At 38.9% G+C, this 22,498-nt stretch overlaps 1 protein-coding gene across 1 annotated transcript; it reads right to left on the reverse strand.

Moving 5' to 3' along the window:
• Positions 1 to 427: 427 nt before the first annotated feature.
• On the reverse strand, positions 428 to 22,263 carry LOC119732147. Its single transcript, XM_038205553.1, has 11 exons — positions 21,788 to 22,263; positions 14,081 to 14,123; positions 12,210 to 12,335; positions 11,138 to 11,262; positions 9,714 to 9,825; positions 8,707 to 8,772; positions 7,427 to 7,617; positions 5,737 to 5,793; positions 4,123 to 4,228; positions 2,520 to 2,747; positions 428 to 1,583 (listed from the first exon to the last, which is right to left on the reverse strand). Exons 1-11 carry the CDS (start codon positions 21,905 to 21,907, stop codon positions 1,372 to 1,374), a joined length of 1,386 nt encoding a protein of 461 aa, XP_038061481.1. The 5' UTR covers positions 21,908 to 22,263; the 3' UTR covers positions 428 to 1,371.
• Between the last annotated feature and the right edge of the window lie 235 nt (positions 22,264 to 22,498).

Below are 22,498 nucleotides of genomic sequence, written 5' to 3' on the forward strand. Positions count from 1 at the left end.
GGAAATAACGCTCATTCACGACTGTAAACAACTGCAAACTAAACTAAATTTGGTAAATTTGGGGCAGTATTTGAAGAAGAAAAAAAAGCCGTTTTTTTTTCTTGCAATAGTTTGGTCCTAACCACGGTGAGGAAAAGATGGAGATACCTCTTTTCTCGAAAATGACGGCATACTTAGGCGCAATGATTTCTTAGAGAGCTTGATCCTATTATTTACATAATAACAATGAAGTAGGAAATTAATTAATATCTTTTTGAATGTTTTGCAAATGGTGTCCAGTGAACCCTAAAAACACATTTTCATTTTTTTTTACATGTATGCAAGTGAAACTTAACTACATGTCTGTGAAACTTAAGTACATGCACATGCATATCATGAAACTGCTATTAGGATAAAAGTTAGGATAAAATTGATTAAAGTTAATTTCTTTTTGTTCATGCTTACATTTCTTTATATTTTAATGTCTGCTGTAGCTGCAGTTAACGGTAAAAATACTCATTGTTTAGGATTGGAAACCGACGCAACAATTTTTCTCAAAATCGAGAAAATGAAATACTACTTCAACAGAGTTTCTCTTTCTGAATGAAATTTTCTCAAAATCGAGAAAATGAAATACTACTTCAACAGAGTTTCTCTTTCTGAATGAAATTTTTGTCATTTTGGACAAAAACTACATTCTATTTCTTTTCCCTTATAGTTATACCGACAAGTGCCTACGTGCACTTTAAATTCAGGCATCCTCAACAGAACCTGAGATGAACATGTATACATCAGAGATGCCACCAATATATCAATAAAAACCTGAAAAAAAATACCGTACTAAGCCTGAAAAACTACGGTACTAAAAACCCTGAAACTACCCTTACTCCCTTTCAAAAATCTGTTTTCTGGATGTTTCAGACCAAATCCAGCACTTTTAATTTGTCACATTTTTTTGAAAAAAAAACCACCCTGAATTCAGGTTAAAACCTGAAAAGTGGCATCTCTGATACATGTAACCCTGTACCCGATTTGAGTTACTATTTGTCTTTTCTTTAATATTATAAATCCAGTCGTTCCTGTCACTATTTATTTCCTGTTACCGGCTTGGACTTTGTAGGGTCGGGTTGTCAAGGTTGCACAAGGCAAGTTTCACTGGTAACTTTGAGGCAACCATCGTTACAATTTACATGTAAACGCACCACTGAAAAGAGCTAAGCACAGTTTTCAAATAGCTCAACGTAAATTGTTCCGAAACTTACACAACGCAAGTGTGCCAGTCTTTTTGAAGATTGCCTGGAACAAGTTGCCTGCCAATTGCCTGATGTGACATGGCCCACTGAAGTCCAGATACCAGACATTTTACGGCCTGGTTTTTGTATATATTTGTTTTTACACTGTTTCCCCTGACATGTTAGCAATTGAGACCAACTCAGACGGGTCGAAATCGTCGATGTTGTCCAGCTTGTGAACTCGGGGTTTGGGGTCGATGTACCGGTCGTCAAACTGACTGTCATAGTCTGCAGAACAACACAGATCGCCAACGCTACCCTCAGTCCACTCGTAACCGTTCACTTTATGCTGCCCGTCCTTGACTACTTTGTCTGCATAGATTGGGTAGAAAATGTCATTTGCCGAGCACACAAACACAAATTTCTTTTAAAAATAGGCAAAACCAGAAATAATTTGTGGAAAAGTGATAAAAAGGTGTTGTTTTTCTCTTGAGTCAGAAGCCTAAAATAGGGTTCGTCACAAATGAAAAACCGAAGAATTAAAAAGGGATGTCCTGAAAGAAATGCATTTGGTTTTATTAACCCTAACCATCCCTAATCCTCCAAAATCCTTTTTGCAAATTGGAGGAATTTGCAGGATTGAGGTTACATGGCAAAAGTGCAATACTGATTTCGGAGTACGCACTGTGTCAAGGTCTTGGGCCGGACCTTGTGTTGTTTATGCTCAGCCGTGCATAAATTTAGTCCTTAATTTTACTTGAAATCCTCCACACTGCTCCAAGATGTCACTGCCCCTGCCTCGAACATATTGACAGTCATAGCCGGAGGATTGAGGCAGTGGTCACCCCTCCACGGATCATATTCAAGAAATAATGGAGGAATTTGCAGGATTGAGGCTATATGCTATTTTTTCATGAGGCCAATTGTAGAATTGGGGAATTGTAAGGAGAATTTGTAGACTATGGGGAATTGTAAGGTCAGAGAATCAGTTTGGCAGGCTTGTACCCCTTCACAGTTGTCTAATCAATTGCAAAGAAAACGCGGAATAACAAATTATGAAAAATAAGGATCAGTTTTTCAAAAAAAAGCCAGTTTTCTCCAGCGCTGGTCTGCCAACCAGCGTTGGAAAAATACATTTTTTCTTGAAAATGTCAGCACACCACAACTCATGATGTTACAGGATGCTTTAGACTGTCATTCCCCAACAATCCAGTAAGGTATTTTGTGATAATTTCATCATTTCGTTTTTGTGATGTTTGCAAATGTTGTATCTTCCCTTTAATGAGATCTGCACGTGACTGCACTCACCCTCTTCATGGAGCATGTTGTTGGGCAGATTAGACCTGTCGTCAAAATGCGGCGTGACACCACCAGTGAAATCCCCCGTGGAGGCACTCAATCCGGTACCGCGTCGTTTCTTCCGCACCCCCCACACCACCAGTCCAACTAGGAGCAAGATGGCAAACAACACGCTCAAGAAAACTCCGATGGTTGTTGGAATGTCTTTGATGATGGGTCCCGAGTTCGATCTTTCCTCTGCAGAAGTGGAGACAACATACACATTTTTATTTACACTGTGACTGTCCCTTGAAACATGTCCAAGCTTTAACTTCCACGTTTCAATACAATTTAGAGGTTGTACAGAATAACACCATCTACTGTGTAAGGAGCAAATCCCCTTGTGACCAACTTGAGATATGTTCAATAAGGTGCATTCAAAGTTTTGAAAAGTCTAGAACAAAATACAATTCTCTTGTGGACCTGTCGTCAAAATGCGGCGTGGACCAGTGGTTACGTACATGTAGAACGCCATGGTCCAGTGGTTACGGTGTTTGACTCATGAACGAAGGTGCGTGGGTTTGAACCCGGCCAGGCAAGACACTTGGCTTTAATTGCATCTCAAGTACATTTTTTGGAGCACTCGATCGTACTCGTACTCGTACTTGAATGTCAAATGACGGTACTCGTACTCGGGCAGCAAAAGTACTCGTACTGGACATGTCGTAATTGAACTCGATCATCAAAGTACTCATACTCGAATAGTAGTACTCGGGGAAAAAATGGCATGGCTTGACTTGAGTTTGAAATTGTTGATTGGCTTGTGGAGAAATCAAAGTTTACTGATTTTCCTCTGTGCACGTCCGGACAAACATGTTTAACAGCTAGCCGGGCGTAGGTCTGTATATCGGTCTGACTGGGCCTGGGCCAATTACGCACGATGAAGCATTTGCCGTATGGCCGTATTCGGAAATAAAAGTACTCGTACTCGGAAGTAGAGGTACTCGTACTCGGAAGTACAAGTACTCGTACTCGGAGACCTGTACTTGTACTCGGAGGTACAAGTACTCGTACTCAGCAACCTACATGTAAGTACTCGGCAGTACTCGGTTCTCAGCAAAAAGTACTCGACTACAACACTGCCATTTTCTTTCAATATTGGCCCTGAACAAGGCTAAAAAGGGCTACGAGAGCAACTAAAAGAGTAGGTACTCAGGAAAACTTAAGGTAGGTATTGACATTCCTCTTGAAACAAGACAGATCGTAGGTTGGAGGGAAACAAGCACCAGGCAAGGAATTCCAAAGAGATGCAGCACGTGGCAAAAAGCTATTGGAATATCCTTTTGTTCTGCTGGGCAGGTACTCTTACAGTGTGTGGATAAGAACAGGCAGAAAGTTGCGTTTCTCTCACAAACCATACAAAACAAAAGAGGCAAGATTTCATATTTCATGTAGCACAGCTCTACTATAATCTGCTCTTCCCTGAAGAATTGGTGACAAAACAAAATTGAACAGTTTCCCCTACTTTCCCAGCAATGTCTGTAGATCAGCAAATTTTAACCGTGTTGCTAGGCAACACAGCAGCATCTTGAGGGCATGAACTCTATTTCAGTCTGAATAAATTTAATTGCACCTTTTGGAGTTGTCATGGACATTGGTGTGGTAACCACGGGGCTGAGGGCAGTGATGTTGACATCATTTGACGAAACTTGCCAGGTATCTCCGGGGAAAATCTTGACCTGTAAAGGAAACAAAGGAATAAAAGGGATTTAAATTTGTGATGTGTTGAGTCGAAAACAAGGTCAAAAGCTTGAAATGAAGGCCAAAAATATAAACAACAACAACAAAAACAGGTAGCGAGAGAGTTTTTTTTCCTGACAATCTGTGATTGTAAATATTTGGCAGGTTTTCTGTTCAACTTTCAAACAGTAAATGTGATTTTTCTTTTGGATGATATGTGGAAGTATTTTCTTTGAAAGAAGTGCATCTCTCTTAGCAATCACAATTGTGAATAGCACTGAAAAACATTCATTCTGGACAAAGTCCATTTTCAAATGTTTAAAGGAAAGATGATAAAATAAAAAAAACCTGTTTTTGACCAGCTGCCTAGAAGACTATGTTTCAGACAGGAAATATAAAAAACCGGCATGGACAGGGAGCGTTCAACTTACGGGAACGTTGCCAACATCGGGACGGACTGTGTACCAGCAACAATTGGCCAACGCAAACAAAGCCACAAAGACAAATGGTCTTTCTGACTTGATCAATGTTTTCCAAGATGGCCAACTACATAGTGAGCTGTCAGAGCAGAAATTTACTGTTTTCTACATCTAATTTCTCTGATGACTTGACATGGCTGTCAAATCTCGCTTCAAATAGCAATACATTTTCAACGAATTGAAACGCCGCTATCCACACAGTACAAGTAGACGACAGTTTTCCAACATGGCATTTTCGTTTCTCTGTGGGTTGGCACATATATCGCAGTGGTTAGTTAAAGCAGGGTTCGACCTTAACATTTTTGTTCACTAGCCAGCCGGGCTACTGAAACAGACTCTTAACTAGCCTGCGGCCTTTTCACTAGCCTGCATGTGTTGTTCTTTTGTTATGCGCATTTACAGGCATGCGACTGGGAAGTCACAAAAAAAGAGGAAATTCAAATCTTTCCCAGACTTTGTACAGTGTTTTTCTATTTTCAATGACACACATTGGAAGTAAAAGAAGAGGAAATCAGCTGATCCGAGGAAAAGTTGCATGCCTGGCATTTATGTAAAACTTGTCTAGAGCCAGAAAGTTGACCCCTGGTGGCGAACTTCAGGGCCCCTCGAAAAGGAAAGTTAAAGTGTACAAGTCCGAGTTTTTGAAATAGTTTTGGTACATTGATTTCTTGAGAAAATCTCTGTACGAAATTTTATGGAAACTTGAAAAATCGCATGACGTAAAAGAGTAATATCGTGCCAAAAATTGACCTCTCACTTCCGAAAACTTTCGTATTGATTCGTGGAACTCGATCACTCGTTCAAGCATGAAAATTTATGATCTTACAGATGTAACAATTTTTGACTCGCCAGCCGGGCTACTTAAGGAATAGTTTGACTAGCCCGCCGCTGTTTTGACTAGCTAATTTCAAACCCTGGTTAAAGATTAACATTAGTTTGAGTGAAACACACCCTGGCTCTGGCCAATTAGGCATTGAGATGAATGTACATGTATACATGTAAAGAAATCATGCCACTTAATCACTTACCTTCACTTTATAACGGCCGGGCTCGACATCTCGAAACTCATGCATCATCAGTCCAGACTGTGTGACAAAAACATCAAAATCAAAATCAGGTTTTGTCATTTCGTATGACTTTTGTCCTGCGTGATTGTGAGACAAAAATTCACAATTAAACTACTCAGGTGGGACTCAAACCCACGACCTCCTGGAGTGTCATGGCCCAGCAGTTAAGAGAACCGGACTCGTTGCTGGTGTTTCAGAGGCAACAGTGACGTGGGTTCCAGCCCGCCAGTGGACACTTGTGCTCTTAAGCAAGGCACTTAACCATTATTGCTTCATCCTTCGGATTGGATGTAAAGCCGTAGGTCCCGTGTGTTGTACAATGCACGTAAAAGAACCCAGTAAGTAAACACTTATCGCTAAGAGAAGGGGTTTGCCCCGGTGTTTCTGGCCTCCTGTATAAACTCCCACGTGGAGTATTTAGGAGAAGAACCAACCAAGAAACGAGAACCTCCTGCTAACTAGTGCAGATGTCTTTACAACTCGACCATGAGCTGGCCGAGCTTGCGGGCTGGTTTGAATCCGATACGTGTAGCATTGGGTAACGCAACCTTCTTTCGTATGATTTGCTAACCACTATACAATTTAGCGCAGCTGATGTAGCCATGTAACAGTCTCCGGGGTTGTAGCCGAGTCCTTCACAATTCTGCTGCGAGTGAGGATGATTAGCCTCCCAAATTATTATTATTATTATTATCCATCATAAAATTGTGAGATGCTGTACATTAAAGGAATCTGTCAATGGTAGAACAGATCTTATTAGAACATTGGCATGTCAGACCTCCTAGCAAAGTGTTGCTGATGGCAGGGTGCCATGTTTACATTTACCCGGTACCCTAGCGGACTCCCAGGGAATTTTGCCAGGACTCTTCCTGAATCCTCACAACGAGATGGCACTTGGGCAATGACAACCATTTTAAAACCTCACATTTGAAAGTTTCCTCGTACTAAAAAATGCTTGGAAAATCTTTTCAGCACCTTTTATATCATTAGGGTGTGAGTCGTATGCTACTTTAAAGGTTACCATATGTACAAGATTTACTTTTGCTGTAATTCTCAGAAATAAATGGAGTTGGAGGAATAGTACGTTAAAGCAAATATTGTTAGACTGACTTAACATTTTGGGTTCGTGGATGCTGGAAAAACCAAGAAAACCAATCATGTTCTTGTAGTCTGGTTCCCTGACCCCACTTAAGATGAAACAAAGCAATTTATAGATGTTGGGGAATTATAAGGTCAGAGAATCAGTCTAGCTGGCTTGTACCCCTTCACAGGTGTGTAATCATTGCAAAGAAAATGCAGAAGAACTAAATATGAAAAATAAGTAGCAGTTTTTGAAGGAAAAAAAGTTTTCTCCAACGCTGGTTGGTCGACCAGCATTAGAAATTGAAACAAAAATAGCACTTTACTTGAAAAGGAGCCATGATTGTATTGCATGCTTTAGACTGTCATTCCTTAACAGTCCAGTAAAGAATTTCGTGTAAATTTGACCATTTTGTTTTTTGATGTTTACAAATGTTGTATCTTCCCTTTAATAATAATTAAGAAAAAAACAATCATAAAAATCTCCAGAGGGACATACGTTGGTAACTCAAAGTAGGCCATGAAAAAAAACACGAAAATATGAAAAAATAACAAGGATGGAGTTACTCACATGGCCACTTGAGTTGACAAAATGGGAAAAGTTGTCTGGAACAATTCCCAACTCATATGAGTAAAGGTTAACCCGATATATCAACCATAAATTGCCAGGGTAGATGTGAAAAAACACTCTGATGATCCACACTTGGTCCTCAAAGGCTACACTTGCAGTTGGATGAGCAGGATGCCAATCTTCAGGTGATGCTGTTTAAGCATGAAGAAAAGGACGGTAAATGCACATGTAGTATGAGTAGAATGCCATGATCCAACGGTTACAATGTCATGTTCTTGTGTCAGTGCAAAAACGTCTTAACAGCCAAATTTGTCAAAATTCAGTTTTTCGTGTATTTTTTATTCAGATTTACCCGCAGATTATTACAGGAGAGATCCATTGAAAAATCTCAAAATTCATGTTTTTGTACCGATGTGACACCATTTATGTTTATTATTTGCATTTTCTTGAGACAAAATTATCAGAATTAGAAAAAAATGACAAATTGATCTTTATTTTGTGATAAAAAATTAGGTGGAAAATACGAGAAACAAACAATGTAGTCAATGGAAAATACGAGAAATATTGAACTAGAGAATATCCGCACACTGAATTAGATGCTACTGGGAATTATTAACATTCTACATGTAGTTGTTAGTAGGGATAGAGTAAAAATATTTCATGACTTTACCTGATTTAAGCCCTACGTGCTACGTGGGGCCTTATTGTGTGCCCATGCAAATGAACTGTATCTCGACGAGTTATGACGTTTTGACAAAAGTATAAATATCGCGTCCCCTCCAGCAAATTGTTGATCTCTCTCATTTAACGTGTTTAAAAGGTCTTTTATCTAAGATCACATGGGATAACAAGGAGTTCAACATATTGAGCACGTTTCTGAATAAATTATATTTCTGAGGTTTCTCTCTCTTTTCATTTAATGAAATGCAAAGATTTAGCGAGCCACAGCAAACCTGTTTTTCTCAAAATGAGTTACAATGTTTTTGAACTGACACGACGATGAGGGACTGTGCACAGATTGAAACTATGAAAAAGGCGCATCTATATATATGCTCTTGCAAATATGCTTTTCACGACTCTTTGAAATGACTTGAACAAGTGTCTTAAAAGTGAGATTTTCAAGTTGGCTCTGATAAAGTCAAAACTTGTTTAAGAGCAACCTTTTAGAAATAAAATTGAATTCTAAGCTATTTGATTGTGTTGTAACCCAGGGCCAAAGGGAGAACAGATGGTGAAATAAAATGAGAAATAAATAAACAAGTAAATAAAAGAAAACTTACGAAGTGGTTTACAATTTTCCCCTGAGCAATTGAGACAGCCCCCAACTTCAGGAACCTCATTGCAACCTGGAGGATAGAAAAGGAGGCAGCCAAACGAATTACAGAGAAATTGTCCAGTTTGGGACATTTTGTCGGTCCCAGAGAGCCGTGCCAGCTTAGAGTCATCTTTGCACATATCGCACTGACTGACTGACAGATAAACTCACTGTCACTCGTGAGTCGGGCAGTGCTATCATATAGGATTACCATGTAACACCAATGAATAGGCTAAATCTGGTTAACTGTGTAAACCACATGCATGAAAAGACTACCGCTAAATTGTCATCCTGAATCAATTTGGGCGATTCACAATACAGTGCGCCACCAAGAGTTTGCCACGGAGAATACATTTTTTTCAAGTTTATGGTCGAAAAAAAAAAACGAGGCCCATTGGAATGAGTGTCAGTAGACAACTTGAGCTAATTTGTTATAGATTGGGGTATAGCGTTCGGCCGCCTTAAACAAAAAACAACAACAATAGCATGAATGGGCCATATTGATAAACAGAAAGAAAAGGTTAAACAAATACTCAGATACAGATACTGTTACATGTATACTTACAGGTTTACAGTGCAGATGGAAATAAAACAAACAAACAAACAAACAATACTCGAATCATACGCTGACAAAACTACTGACCGGACAAACTAATAATTTCAAATATCCCGCGCTGCCAATTTGTCGACCATCTCCCACAATGCACTGGGAAAATGAACTCTCCGTGGCAAACTCTTGGTGGCGCACTGCATTGTGAATCGCCCGGATGGAATAGAATGTTGTGCTTGCCTTGGCTTACTTTCCTCATACATGTATACCCGGTAGAAGGGGACCAATATCCAAATATTAATGGTCAATAGTCAGCACATATAAAATCAGCAAAATACGAGTGCCAATCACTTGTTCAATGTTCACAATACATGTACGTCTCAGATTTTTGTGATGAAATCAGCAAATATATGTGTACTTACTCTTTGCATGGTGCGATCGTGTGATGGACTTGCCGGAGTCTAACGATGTCACTGTGACGTCATACGTCCCATCTACGTCTATATCTTTCCAACAATCTATTGAGAAGGTGACCTGCAAAGGCAAAAACCTCACATCAGCTACCGGTACAGTTGTAATACAATCCCAACATTCAATGAAGACAAGCCAACTTATTTGCCGCCCACAGAACGACCCTCTGACAACAGAGAACAGTCGGCGACTGACTGTTTAGGATGAAGCTCCACTAGTGCTTGAGCTACGACTGTCCAGAACATATCAGTTGCCGATTTTTCGCGACCTGAGTGTACATGTACATGTAACTGCAATGAAATTATGATGATCGGCATCAGTCGGCGCTATAAAAAAAAAAGGCGCAAGAGCGTTCCCGACAGGCGGGAATCAATCAAAGTCGACCTGCGTGAACTTCGTGAAGTTAAGACGTCGTGATCTAATACACCGTGCCCTCTGGACACATGCACACAATAGGGAACAAAAGATTGTATACATGTACGTCTCCACAGGGCAATTTCTATAGATGAATAGTCTCCACAAGGTTTTCACGAAATAGATATATGGCTTTTTCTCAAAAACTAGGAATTTCCAAGTTATGTTGATCTGTCACAAATGGTAGAGTTTTAGAAAAGGGACAGTAAGTCTGAATTTCAGCCAAGGAAATTAATTCTGGTAAAATTAAGAGCATTTTGAAACTGTACTTTCAAACTCGAAAACTTGAGTACACGAGAACAAAGACATGTCTCCACAAGAATACAAATTTCAGTATATTTGTGCGCATCAAGATCATCTTATTTCATTGTGTAGCCAATCAGTGTGCGGCAAAAATGGCTGAATGAACAGATGTGGCTATGGAAGGACATTTGATTGTTATCAACACGCTTTATAATTAACCGCTACCGCTTTTGTTTAAGAAGTCACATGACTGTCTGCCGTGGAATTGTCGTCGTGTCATGGGTGACATGAGCATGGTTGCGATTTTTATGCTGCCAGTTCCACGAGATCGAATTACACGATTTCTCAGTTTTGTGACTTGAGCATTACTTTTCTGCTTGATGCCGTCGGTTCCATCGTGGCGCAAGCAACTCACAGGTCGACCTGAGGGTGGCTTTAAACTCGGAAATTCAGGCAAACAGTGTGAGTTGTCAATTTCGCTGACGTCCATTATCACGCAAGTTTCTGTAACGGAGAGTTGAAGTAATAACATTTCGCAAGACTGTGTACGCCTAAAACCCGTGTTGCATTATGTACATGAACATTACAACTCTGTCCCGCAAGTCTAAAATAGGTCTAAAATGACCACGGGTTGACTGTTGATTTTTTGATTTTTGAAAAACTGACAATTTTTACAAACTCATGGATACGTAATTTGATGAAAAATCAAGCATCTCACCTCTGATGGATTGATAGGAGCCTCGCTCAAAGGTGTAAAGTTGACTTGTTTGCAATACTGAGCACCGACAACGTAACTTGTCTTGATAACGTGTACATAGAAACCCCTCAATCCGGTAACGTTTTCTGCAAGAAAAAACAAGAATTCAAGTGATACCCACAGTAATACCCACGAGTCACTTGTTTGAATTAAAAAGGCTACATGCACACATGAGCTGCTATTTTCAAGTGGATGTGTGCGCATTATACATGTAAGTATTCATTATTCTTGTACGTGTAATGGTACCATTAACATGATTAAGGAGACACGTTATCATAATTTCTTCGCACGATGGGAGACATCAGTCATTATACATGTAGGGATACATTTTCATGTCTCCCTAATGTCACGGCCCCCCTTTAGAGGCAAAATTGTAGTCGCACTTAGGTTATATTTGTCGCTTGTGGTACCAAAATTCGTGAAAAAAGGACAAGGGAACATTGGGTTAGGGAACATTTAAGTTTGAAAAATGTTATGCACAAGTCCATGGGAATGTTTCCCAAATGTCCAATCCAAGGTACATGTACGTATTATTAGTAGTATTATACTATATTATTATTATTATTTACTTGGTAGTTTTCCATAAAATCAACAACCACTGGGAAGTATACATGTACTGGATACATCTGGAACTCTATTCTTTAGAGCAATACAGTCACTTCAAGCACAGGTACTGTACATGTACATGGATACATAATGAACATTGTCCATTGTCCAACAGAATCTTGTGTTTTGTTATTTTTGAGATACATGTAAGGTACATGTACTGTTGGTTATGTGTGACTTGAGAGTTACAAGTTCTCAGTGTCCAATCCGAATCATAATAGTCGAGTCTGAATCCAAGTCTTTTGTCTACAGAACTCAAATCAAGTCCAAATCACAAAATTGTGACTCATTATGAACTCGAGTCTAAATTGTGGGGAAAAGTCATGCACCGGTAACTCAGATGCCCAGCATCTCATTCACAAAATGCCTTTAAACTTTCCTTCCCAGATCTACCGTACTGCGAGGTGTAAGAGGATTTTGCACATACCAGGAAGATGCCATGTTATGTTCATGCCTAGCGTCGTCGTTCCACGAAACGGGTGGACAAAATCTGTGATCATGAGGCCTGTTGGCGCTGACGGTGGTGCACTGCGTTCAGGGATGTGTCCACAGCCTTAACGAAAAAAAAGTGAAACAAATATGATCACTTACCGGTAGAGAAGTAACATCTAACTGCAACCTTCCTAAGATGTTAATCCTAAAAAAAACCAGTTATTTTTTTATCATGCCTGACAGTTACATGTACATGATGTAAGAATCCAAATGCACTTACACACCAACCAGATTTTATTTAGTGTCTACAAGCATGACAAGCAAAACGATGATAAGCAGAGTAAAATTGAAGACAAAATTTTGTAATAATCATCATTTATAGCGTGTCCCAAAATACCCGCAACATGTTTTTGCGAGGCTCTAGCGTCTCCGCGGAAACCCATGCCGCCGTTATTTATATATCATTTTAAAGCTTGGAATCTTAACTTTATCCCTGGTAAGTATTGGTTTGATTTTCAAAATGGTTTTGAAATTACTCGTAATCAAATAATGGCATACCAAAAACATACTCAACCGATTTCAAGGAAAATCAATCATGCAAATTTTTTATACCGGCACATGTAATGTGGAAATGCTTCATCATGTTCATGATGTGACGATATCGTTGCCTTTTACAATCTGTGTTTCCTTTTTCTTTTCGAACCACGTACACATGTAGACTACACCTACAAATGTAAAATAAATTCACAATATTGTTCTTTGTTTCAAGTTCAATGTGTTTTAATATAAATCAATTGTTTTTTGTTTTTTTGTTATTTCAACAGCTTGTTGACTCAAGTTTGCATCTGATGTATCGCACCATAGATTTTCCTTGAAATCGGTTGAGTTTGTTTTTGACATGCCTTTATTTGAGCATGAATAATTTTAAAACTCTTTTAAATATCATGATTAATGATGTTAAAGATTAATTATGTTAAAGGGAAAATACAACATTTGCCAACATCGAAAAATAAAACTACCAAGTTTTTACGAAATACCTTACTAGGGTGTTGGTAAATGACAGTCAAAAGCATCCTGTAAAGTTATGGCACCTGGTGTGGAGTCATTTTCAAGAAAATGGTATTTTTGTATACGTTTCCAGCAGTGGTCGGCCGACCACTGTTGGAAAAACCTAACTATTTTGCAACTACTACTCCAAATTTACCATTTTGTATTCAGTTCAAATTTTGTTTGCTACATGTATTGGTTACATGTTCATGAACGGGTGCAGGCCAGCTAGACTTGTTCCCTTACCTTACAATTTTCCGGCATCTGGAAATTGATCCATTTTTATCTTTAGTGGAGTCAGGGAACCGGACTACTGGAACATTTTTGTTTTTCTTGGTTTTTCCAGCATTTTCGAACAAAAAACTTCAAACATGTCAGTGTAACAAAATTTGATCTACATGTATTATACTCCCCCTTCAAATACTTCATTTCTGAAAATTACAGTAAAAGCCAATGATGTACATTTCCTTTAAATTATGGCTGTACATGTTTGTGCCGACGCTACAGTAGAGCCTCACCAAAAAAAGTTGTGGGTATTTTGGGACGCTCTGTACATAACATGTTTATTTCATATATTGTACATGTAGGCATGAACAACCTTCCCTGCGCACAGTCAAAGTCAAAAGTGAACATTTTTTGCCAGCCAATGTTCGAAAATTGTACAATTTCCTCTTTTATACAAATGGACCTGCAGTTATGGCTAACAAAAAATTTTATCTCATGAATAAACATGTGCAACAATATTGATGTACATGTGCATGTACTGTATTTCATTTCAGATGTAAATAAATAAATATATAGGTGCACTTTAATACCTACCTCCTACAGCTACAGATTCACATCGATCTGCCCCTGGAAAGTTCTGAAAATAAAAACAATGACAACATCGACATTGGTCAGTGATTACAATGTACACAATAATAGAAAACTACAAAACTCCAAGTTATTTGTTGCTTTCATACATACATGTACATGTACATGTATGTACATGTATGAACTTGCTAATCACTTATTGTCAGCCCTTTTTCTGTTACCACAAAAGTTTTGTTGTACTAGTTTTTTGTAAGCTTTGTAGGCCTACATTTTGAGCTTGTAAATTGGCAGCATTACAATACATGCTACATGTACACGTACCGGTACCCCGGTAGTACAGATGGTATTTTGTGATCACTTTCCAGAACCACAGTGGAAGGGTCCCCCTCTTGCGAGTACTGGTTTCCAGGGTGACCGTTTAAGCCGAATTTTGGCTAAATTTGACAGAATTTTTCGGAAAAAAAGAAAATTTGACAGAAACTTTAGCAGAATGAATTTTTTAGATTTTTAGCAGAATGCTGTAAAATTGGTGGTTTGACAGAAAAATATGGCAGATTTGAAAAATATAGCTGTTTAGTTTTGAAAATTCAGTTTGAGGTTCCCGATAGCGCCGTGTGAAGCAAGACGTGCATTTTTGGGGGGGGGATTAATTTTTTTAAAGAAAAATTTTATGATTTTTGTTTCGTTTAAAGGATATTTTATAACATGAGTAAAAAAGTGCTTTCAATTAATTTTTTTAATAAAAGGTGATTTGGCCGATTTTTGTTTAAATCTAACAGACCTTTGAAGTGCATAGCAGAATTTTGCTATTAACTTACTGTCGCCCTGCTAGTTTCTCATGACTGTACTGTTTAACCATCCCCTAACAGTAAATTGTTTTAATTGAACAACTATTTTTCTAACATTACACATACCGGTATATAAGAACTGTATCTTTTTTTAGGGTCGTTCTGTAAAGTATTGCACTATCATTTGTCCCTTTGTTTCAGCTGAATAAACATGTACATGTACATTTTCTGACTCTCTAAATATGCAGTTGTTCTTTAAGAGTTATTATAGCAAACCACATATACCTACCCCCCTAAAAAAAAATTGTTTGAAGTCATTCTTGATGATACTGGAAGGTATTTCAAATGTCAGACGTACCAGGGTAACAGGGACAGGAAAAAAGTCACATTTTGCACCTCAAATTTATACAATGTAGAACGACCTCTGAGCTTTCAAACGAGACATCAAACTTCTTTTTTTTTCAAAGGTCAATATTAATAAACTTGACAGATCATATAGGCCTAAACAAACAAAAAAAGGAATCAAATTTAAATTTGTTGTTTTGCTACTAATTCCAAACAAAACTGTATAATGTGTACAAATTTAAATTTAACAATATTTTTGTGAAAAGCAAATGAGTAAGAGTTTACGGACATGTCATGCATACAATGTACATGTACATGTATGTTCAACGTGTACGTAGACTACAAAAAAAAGGAATAAAATTTAAATTTGTTGTTTTGCTCCTAATTCCAAACAAAACTTTATAGGCCTAATGTGTACAAATTTAAATTTATCAATATTTTTGTAAAAGCAAATGAGTAAGAGTTTACGGACATGTCATGCATACACATACATGTACATGTACATGTATGTTCAACGTGTACGTAGACTACAAAAAAAAAGAATCAAATTTAAATTTGTTGTTTTGCTCCTAATTCCAAACAAAACTGTATAATGTGTACAAATTTAAATTTAACAATATTTTTGTGAAAAGCAAATGAGTAAGAGTTTACGGACATGTCATGCATACAATGTACATGTATGTATGTTCAACGTGTACGTAGACTACAAAAAAAAGGAATAAAATTTAAATTTGTTGTTTTGCTCCTAATTCCAAACAAAATAGTATAATGTGTACAAATTTACATTTAACAATATTTTTGTGGAAAGCAAATGAGTAAGACTAAGAGTTTACGAACATGTCATGCATACATGTACATGTATGTTCAACGTGTACGTAGACTACAAAAAAAAAGAATCAAATTTAAATTTGTTGTTTTGCTCCTAATTCCAAACAAAACTGTATAATGTGTACAAATTTAAATTTATCAATATTTTTGTGAAAAGCAAATGAGTAAGAGTTTACGGACATGTTCAACGTGTACATGTATGTAGACCATCTTTTGTCTACATGTACCTGTTTAACAGGAACAGAGTCATCGTTTTCAACAGGATGAAATCCATTACTTGGAAAACTTTCGGAATCACATGAACATGTACATGCAGTACTGACACAATGTATCAATCATAATGCCATGTACCGGTACGCACTGGTACCGTACTTCTCAGAATTGTTGGCGCTGAAGGTCACCTCCCAATCGGTGTAAAAAATGGGGGAATTCCCCTTCTGTGTATAGGGTGACCTTTAATCCACGATTACAGCCCAGCTGTGCAATGCATTATGGCTATGCATTACATCAGCCAATACACATGATGTGTCATGTGGGATGTATTGTAGTATAGGTTCTGTGTTAATGGTTAAGGCCTGTTATGATTACGTAAATGCCATGCTACTGCATTACCGTGCCAAACTCAATTAAATTGAAAAGGCAATAACTCGGATATATGTAGAGAAATCCGGGTTCGTGATCACTGTTCACTCATACACCCCCATGGAAAAAAAAAAAATTCACGCAAACTGCCCCATGACCAATTACCTTTGTCCTAGGTTCTGGAGCAGCCCAATTGGGCTACAAAACGCGCTTTGAACGAGATGATGTTAATCGGAAATTTAACATTTAAAAGTACCGTAGGATATTAACATCCACACAACTATCCTTTCAAAACTGGGCGTTTTTGTGTTATTCCTGTATTACAATGTATGTGGGCGAGAACGAATTTCGGGGTCCATTTTTGCGACCCCATAAATTTGAGCTGTTGGATGCTACATATAGGCCTATTTACATTTTAATATTTTTTTAATGACCCTGAGTAATGTTAGTAACTTGTAACATCATAAAATAAATCAAATCTTTTCCCTATAATTCAGAAAGTAGGCCTAATACATACACAAAATTTTATTTTCTTACCAAATCTGAACGTTATAATCATAAATTGCAAAAATCACTGTTTTTACCAGAAATATGAATTTTTTTTCAATTTCGTTTTTTGAACTGAATTCCCCATTTAATTGAGGTCTGGAAAAAGTACAAAAAAGGTTTAATATATATGTAAATATTTATTTTTGACATTTTTTGCTCTCCCATGGAGAATTGCCCATGTATGTAGTTCTGAATTCGTTCGTAAAATGTTCGCCTTTTGCGGACGTTGAGGAAACCACTTTTTTTGGCATTGGTGATTGGTCACCGCTGTTCCCGAGACACACAACATGTATCGTACACTGAGAACGACACGAAAAACGTATTCGTACATGAAATACTCCGTCATGTCCGATGTAAACAAGCGGGTTTTTTTTGTCTTTTCTCGGGACTAAGACATTAGGTTGGTTTCCTTTCAACCAGATTATGTTGAAATAGGCTAAGTAAACAATCCAAGAAATAAAAGTTTCAGGGATTTCATGACCTACCGGTACATGTAGTACCCCTTTAACAAAACTGTATGCTGAGCAATGCTTTTGGCACAGAAGAGGGCTCTGCACATGATAAAAGTACCAGAACAGGCCTACAAATCTTATTGGTCATTATGATCAGAATGGGAAGTCGCAAAAACTAAGTGGAAACTCCAAGCTGCACAAGACTTTAAAAAGAGTTTTTGAATTTGTAACTTTAGCAACCTTGAGAAGTTAAAGAAGAGGAAATAAAAAAAAAAATCCGGTTGTTTACATTGGACACAACAGAGTACGAATACGCTTTTCCTGTCATTTTCAGTCAATGTACTATACACGTTGTGTGTGTCAATACAGCACCATGCTTGCGAACAGCGGTGACCAATCCCCAATGCACAGAATGTGGTTTCTTACAATCACAACTACATGTATACATGTAGCACCAAAACAGCTCGACTTTTTGGGGTCGTACCCCCAAAGTCGTTTTCGCATGCATAATACAGGAATAACACAAAAACGCCCAATTTTTGAAGGATATCGGTACTTGGGTAGTTGTACATCCTACGTTTAAATGTTCTTTCCGATCATTTCGTTCAAAGCGCGTTTGTAGCCCAATCGGGCTGCTCCAGGACGCAGTGTCTCTTTAACCTCATACAATCCGCGTTGTGCACGTGCACGCGTGTAGAACCTGCACGCGTGTAGAACCTGCACGCGCGCACGCTCGCGAGTCGCGACTGAGATGAGAACTTATGCAATGCTCAGATTAACCGTTCAGTCTCATATCCAGCAGGAAAGCCCGCAGTTATCAAGGCTAACACCGCACTGATTTAACTTATTTTTTGCTTGTTAAAGTTACAACCATATATCGTTTGGACAAGTTTACCGGTATTGGCACGATATAATAAAACAATTGTTGACTGCTGAGATATGGGATATATGGCATTTTTAACACCCTTGGCTTTGTCTCCGGTGCTACGTGTATGCGCCCCTCAAGTGTTAAAAACAGCATATCCCACATTTCAGTCAACAATTGTATCAATTTTTAACTTACTATCACTCCCATTCTACCCAGTGAAATATCAATTTACATTTGTACATTCTGGTTGCTGGGATTTCAAACTGGATGACCGATGTTTACACTTTGTGTATCAATGCCACAGAAATCATATTTTGGTTAGTTTAAAACAAGGAAATAAATGCAGCCATTATATGAGTGAAGAATTAAAACAAAAGAGTTGACACAGAGCTTCACTATTCGTATTTGAATGTGACTTTAATAAGTTTGACAGTTTAATGGCCCGGACATGACACAGACGACAGAAGGTCAAAATAATATTTCTCTGAAGGGATGTACATTGTAACATGCAACTTTAAACTTCCTCAATGGTTTCAATGACATTTTGGGCATGGCTGTATCCATATTTATCTATGGCTGCTAATTATGGCAATCTTGATCGCTTATTCGGTATGCTTGACTTCAATTTGATGCGCACTGATTTTTTTTAACACACTTTTCAACAATCTTTAATCCATGAATTGCCTTCACAAATATACTTTGTTGAACAATTGTTGATAGATCTATACATAAATACCTGAACAGTTCACCCTATTGGTCAAGAGTGGGGGGGGGGGGGGGGGGGGGGGGGGTGGCGGGGGGGGGGGGGGGGGGGGGGGGCGGTGGCGGGGGGGGGGGGGGATTACACCAGTCTAGTCTTTGTTACACCAGTCTAGTCTTTAGCCTAAGATCTCAGCCATCGAATGACGAAAAACTTTGAAACCCGGTACCGGTACATGCATAGAACAACTATTCATGAACATACCAAGAAATTTCAGGACCATAGGTCAAAGGGTTTTGGAATTATGGCTAATGGCACCTGAAACAACCAGTCCAACACCGCTTCAGTACTAGCCTTTCGTCAAGGCCATCGTGGCTCAAAGCGGCGAAAACGCGAAGCGACTGGAGTGGGAGACCACACAAGCGAGTGGTGTAGCCACTCGTACGTGCTGACTTAATCTTTGCTCCAGTCGCTTCGTGTATTTCGCAGCTCCGCCACTCTAAGCCACGATGGCCTTCGTACATGCTGACTTAATCTTTGCTCCAGTCGCTTCGTGTATTTCGCAGCTCCGCCACTCTAAGCCAAGATGGCCTTCGTACATGCTGACTTAATCTTTGCTCCAGTCGCTTCGTGTATTTCGCAGCTCCGCCACTCTAAGCCAAGATGGCCTTCGTACATGCTGACTTAATCTTTGCTCCAGTCGCTTCGTGTATTTCGCAGCTCCGCCACTCTAAGCCACGATGGCCTTCGTACATGCTGACTTAATCTTTGCTCCAGTCGCTTCGTGTTTTTCGCAGCTCCGCCACTCTAAGCCACGATGGCCTTGGCGAAAGGCTACTTCAGTACTAACTGCATCAATCAACTGTGCCAAAAGAAACAGGTGGCATGAACCGGGAAGTAGTCTCTATTTACTACACATTTCTCCACAGTCAGCCACCATCTGGACTAATGGCACTGAATGAAGTTGGACCATGGCCGGACATGTTTACACCAGTCTAGTCTTTAGCCTCATTTTGAAATCACTTGACTTCCCTCTCATGTGCAAAATATTGAAGTCTCCTTTAAAAATTCAATTGAGTCTTCAAACTTGGTTGGTAAAATACTGAGGTTTTCTTTGCCCAATGAAAATTTAGAGAATTTTGCTGGCTAATGAGTGAGTAAATTTGGCGTGATTTCATTTTGCATGTTTTTGAGCACTTAAGGCCCCAGTCTCATAATAAGGCCGAAAAAAAAAAACTGCTTCAGATTACATGCCTTTCAAAAATAAGGTGGGTCGGTCGGAATTTTTTTTTTTCCATTTTTTTTTGGACGCCATTATAGTCACCGTGCATCGAATTGCGAAGTTATATTGCAAAGCGAATTTGTAAAAATAACAGAGGTTTCTTTTGAAAAAAAATAGCGAATGTAAGTAAGAAAACAAATAAATACAAGCATTTTTTTAACGCAAAAGGGTTGATGAGGGGTATTTTGTGAAGACAGAAAAGACAACAAGGTTTTTTTTTTTTATTCAATCATTATTTTTTTTTGGGGGGGGGGGGGGAATTGCTGATAAATTTTTAGGGTCGCAGCCGGAAGCAGTTTTAAGTATTATTTTTTGGGGGCCTAAACATGGTAAAAACAAAATGTGCCTGTGGGCACCCTACTTTGAAACCACCTTCAATGATCTGATGATAGTTTTCTATCAATCTATAGGCTACCATTTCATGAATAAAAGTCCTACATGTACCTTCATTTGGAGCAAGGTTTTTGCCATTAAATCGAAACCTGCCTACAAAAAATCCAGGTAAGGCCAAGGTAAAACAAATAGTTTCTTGTCCGGGATTTTTGAAGAAAAAAATGAAGGGCATTTCCCCCCCCCCCCCCCCCCCAAATGTTGGATTTTCAAAGACAGCGGATAGATTCTTCCAGTTTCTCAACTTTTGCTGATGGAAAAAAATCCGTACTGGATCACCACTTTTTTTCAATAATTTTCAAGCGCCAAAAGTTGCATCTTTTATGGTTATTCCCTCCACTTTCCCTCCTCTACTCTCACCCTCTCCTTTCCTTTATTCCTATTTATTAATCAGTCACTTACTTCATCGAGATTCTAACCTCGGACTCTTGCTTGAAACATGAGACTTCTAACCGCTACTAGGCCGCGCACGATCACTGTTGCAATGATCACTCTTTGGACGTACATGTATTTGAAGTATCCATTGAAATGAACTAAATATTCATGAGAAAATAAATATTCGTAATGACGTATTGCACTATCATTGGCCGGCTGATGCGTTGTCATGGTTGTCGATGTCGTGCGTATAACGTACCGCTGTCTTCCAGACACTTCAATCAGTTTCGACCGGCTGCTTCAACTCAGTTCTGCACGACATGTGCATCGAAAATGCTCTCTAAAAGCACATTTTGCCTTAATTTTTTTTTGCTTTTACAGAGCTTCCTGGATTCCTCTTGGGTGAAATCACAAGGTGAGGTGAAAATTGATGTGTTTGACGGCAGGTAAAGACAAGTGGTGACCCAGTATGGAATTTTTACCCAAATAAATTATTAATAATAATAATTAATTAAACTAAAACTAAAACTAAAGGGGAATAAAAATGTACTTACTGATGAACAAGGATGATCACAACATGGAGGTGCACAATCACACAAGGTAGATGTCACAAGCAGTGATAATATCAGACCTGTCACCAGGAACACAAAGCATGCACGACCAGGCCCCTTCATGACTGCCAATCTGTGACACGATTTGTAGAACTAGAAAGCAATGCAGTGCCACTGCTGTTATAAACCACAGGTCAAACAACTTTGCAGCGGGTATACTGCCACTGACTGCGTGCAGGCCCTACGCGGTTTATGCGAGTTTATGACGTTTGGCACTTGCTTGCTTGGCGACGGGAAATTACGTACTTATTTGGCAAGCAAGTACTTCTCGCAGCGGGATGCATGAAGAAATGTGTCTTATCTCTCCATGATTCATGGACAATGAATCAAGTTGCATGTCTTGGGGAAATCCATCCATCAATGTACGTCATGTATGTGCAACCGGACCTGCAACTTCAAGCCTGACAGTGACACTCGAAAATTAATGAAATTATTACACACAGACGACCGAGGGCGCTCTCACTCATGTCTGTGTACGTGTGGACCACGTGTTCTGAGTCGAGTTCGCTCGTACCCCCGCCCTGCAAACAGGGAGCGAAGGTTCTGATTTGCGATATTTTCTAGACCTGGGCTGCGTTTCCCGCATTCAGAATTCAAGGATATAATTTACCTACCTTCCAAATCGCAAGTGCAAGCAGAAAAATCTGTCTTGAA

The sequence above is a fragment of the Patiria miniata genome, unplaced genomic scaffold, assembly GCF_015706575.1.
Source record: "Patiria miniata isolate m_02_andy unplaced genomic scaffold, ASM1570657v1 HiC_scaffold_24, whole genome shotgun sequence".
Taxonomy (NCBI): Eukaryota; Metazoa; Echinodermata; class Asteroidea; order Valvatida; family Asterinidae; genus Patiria; species Patiria miniata.

Excerpts from the sequence above, each read along its gene's own strand:
- LOC119732147 (XM_038205553.1), bottom strand. The coding sequence starts at position 21,907 with ATGAAGGGGCCTGGTCGTGCATGCTTTGTGTTCCTGGTGACAGGTCTG. Across the intron at positions 7,618-8,706 it reads GGAAAATTGTAAACCACTTC|CATCACCTGAAGATTGGCAT; the intron begins GTAAGTTTTCTT and ends ATGCTTAAACAG. Across the intron at positions 1,584-2,519 it reads CAACATGCTCCATGAAGAGG|ACAAAGTAGTCAAGGACGGG; the intron begins GTGAGTGCAGTC and ends CAATCTATGCAG.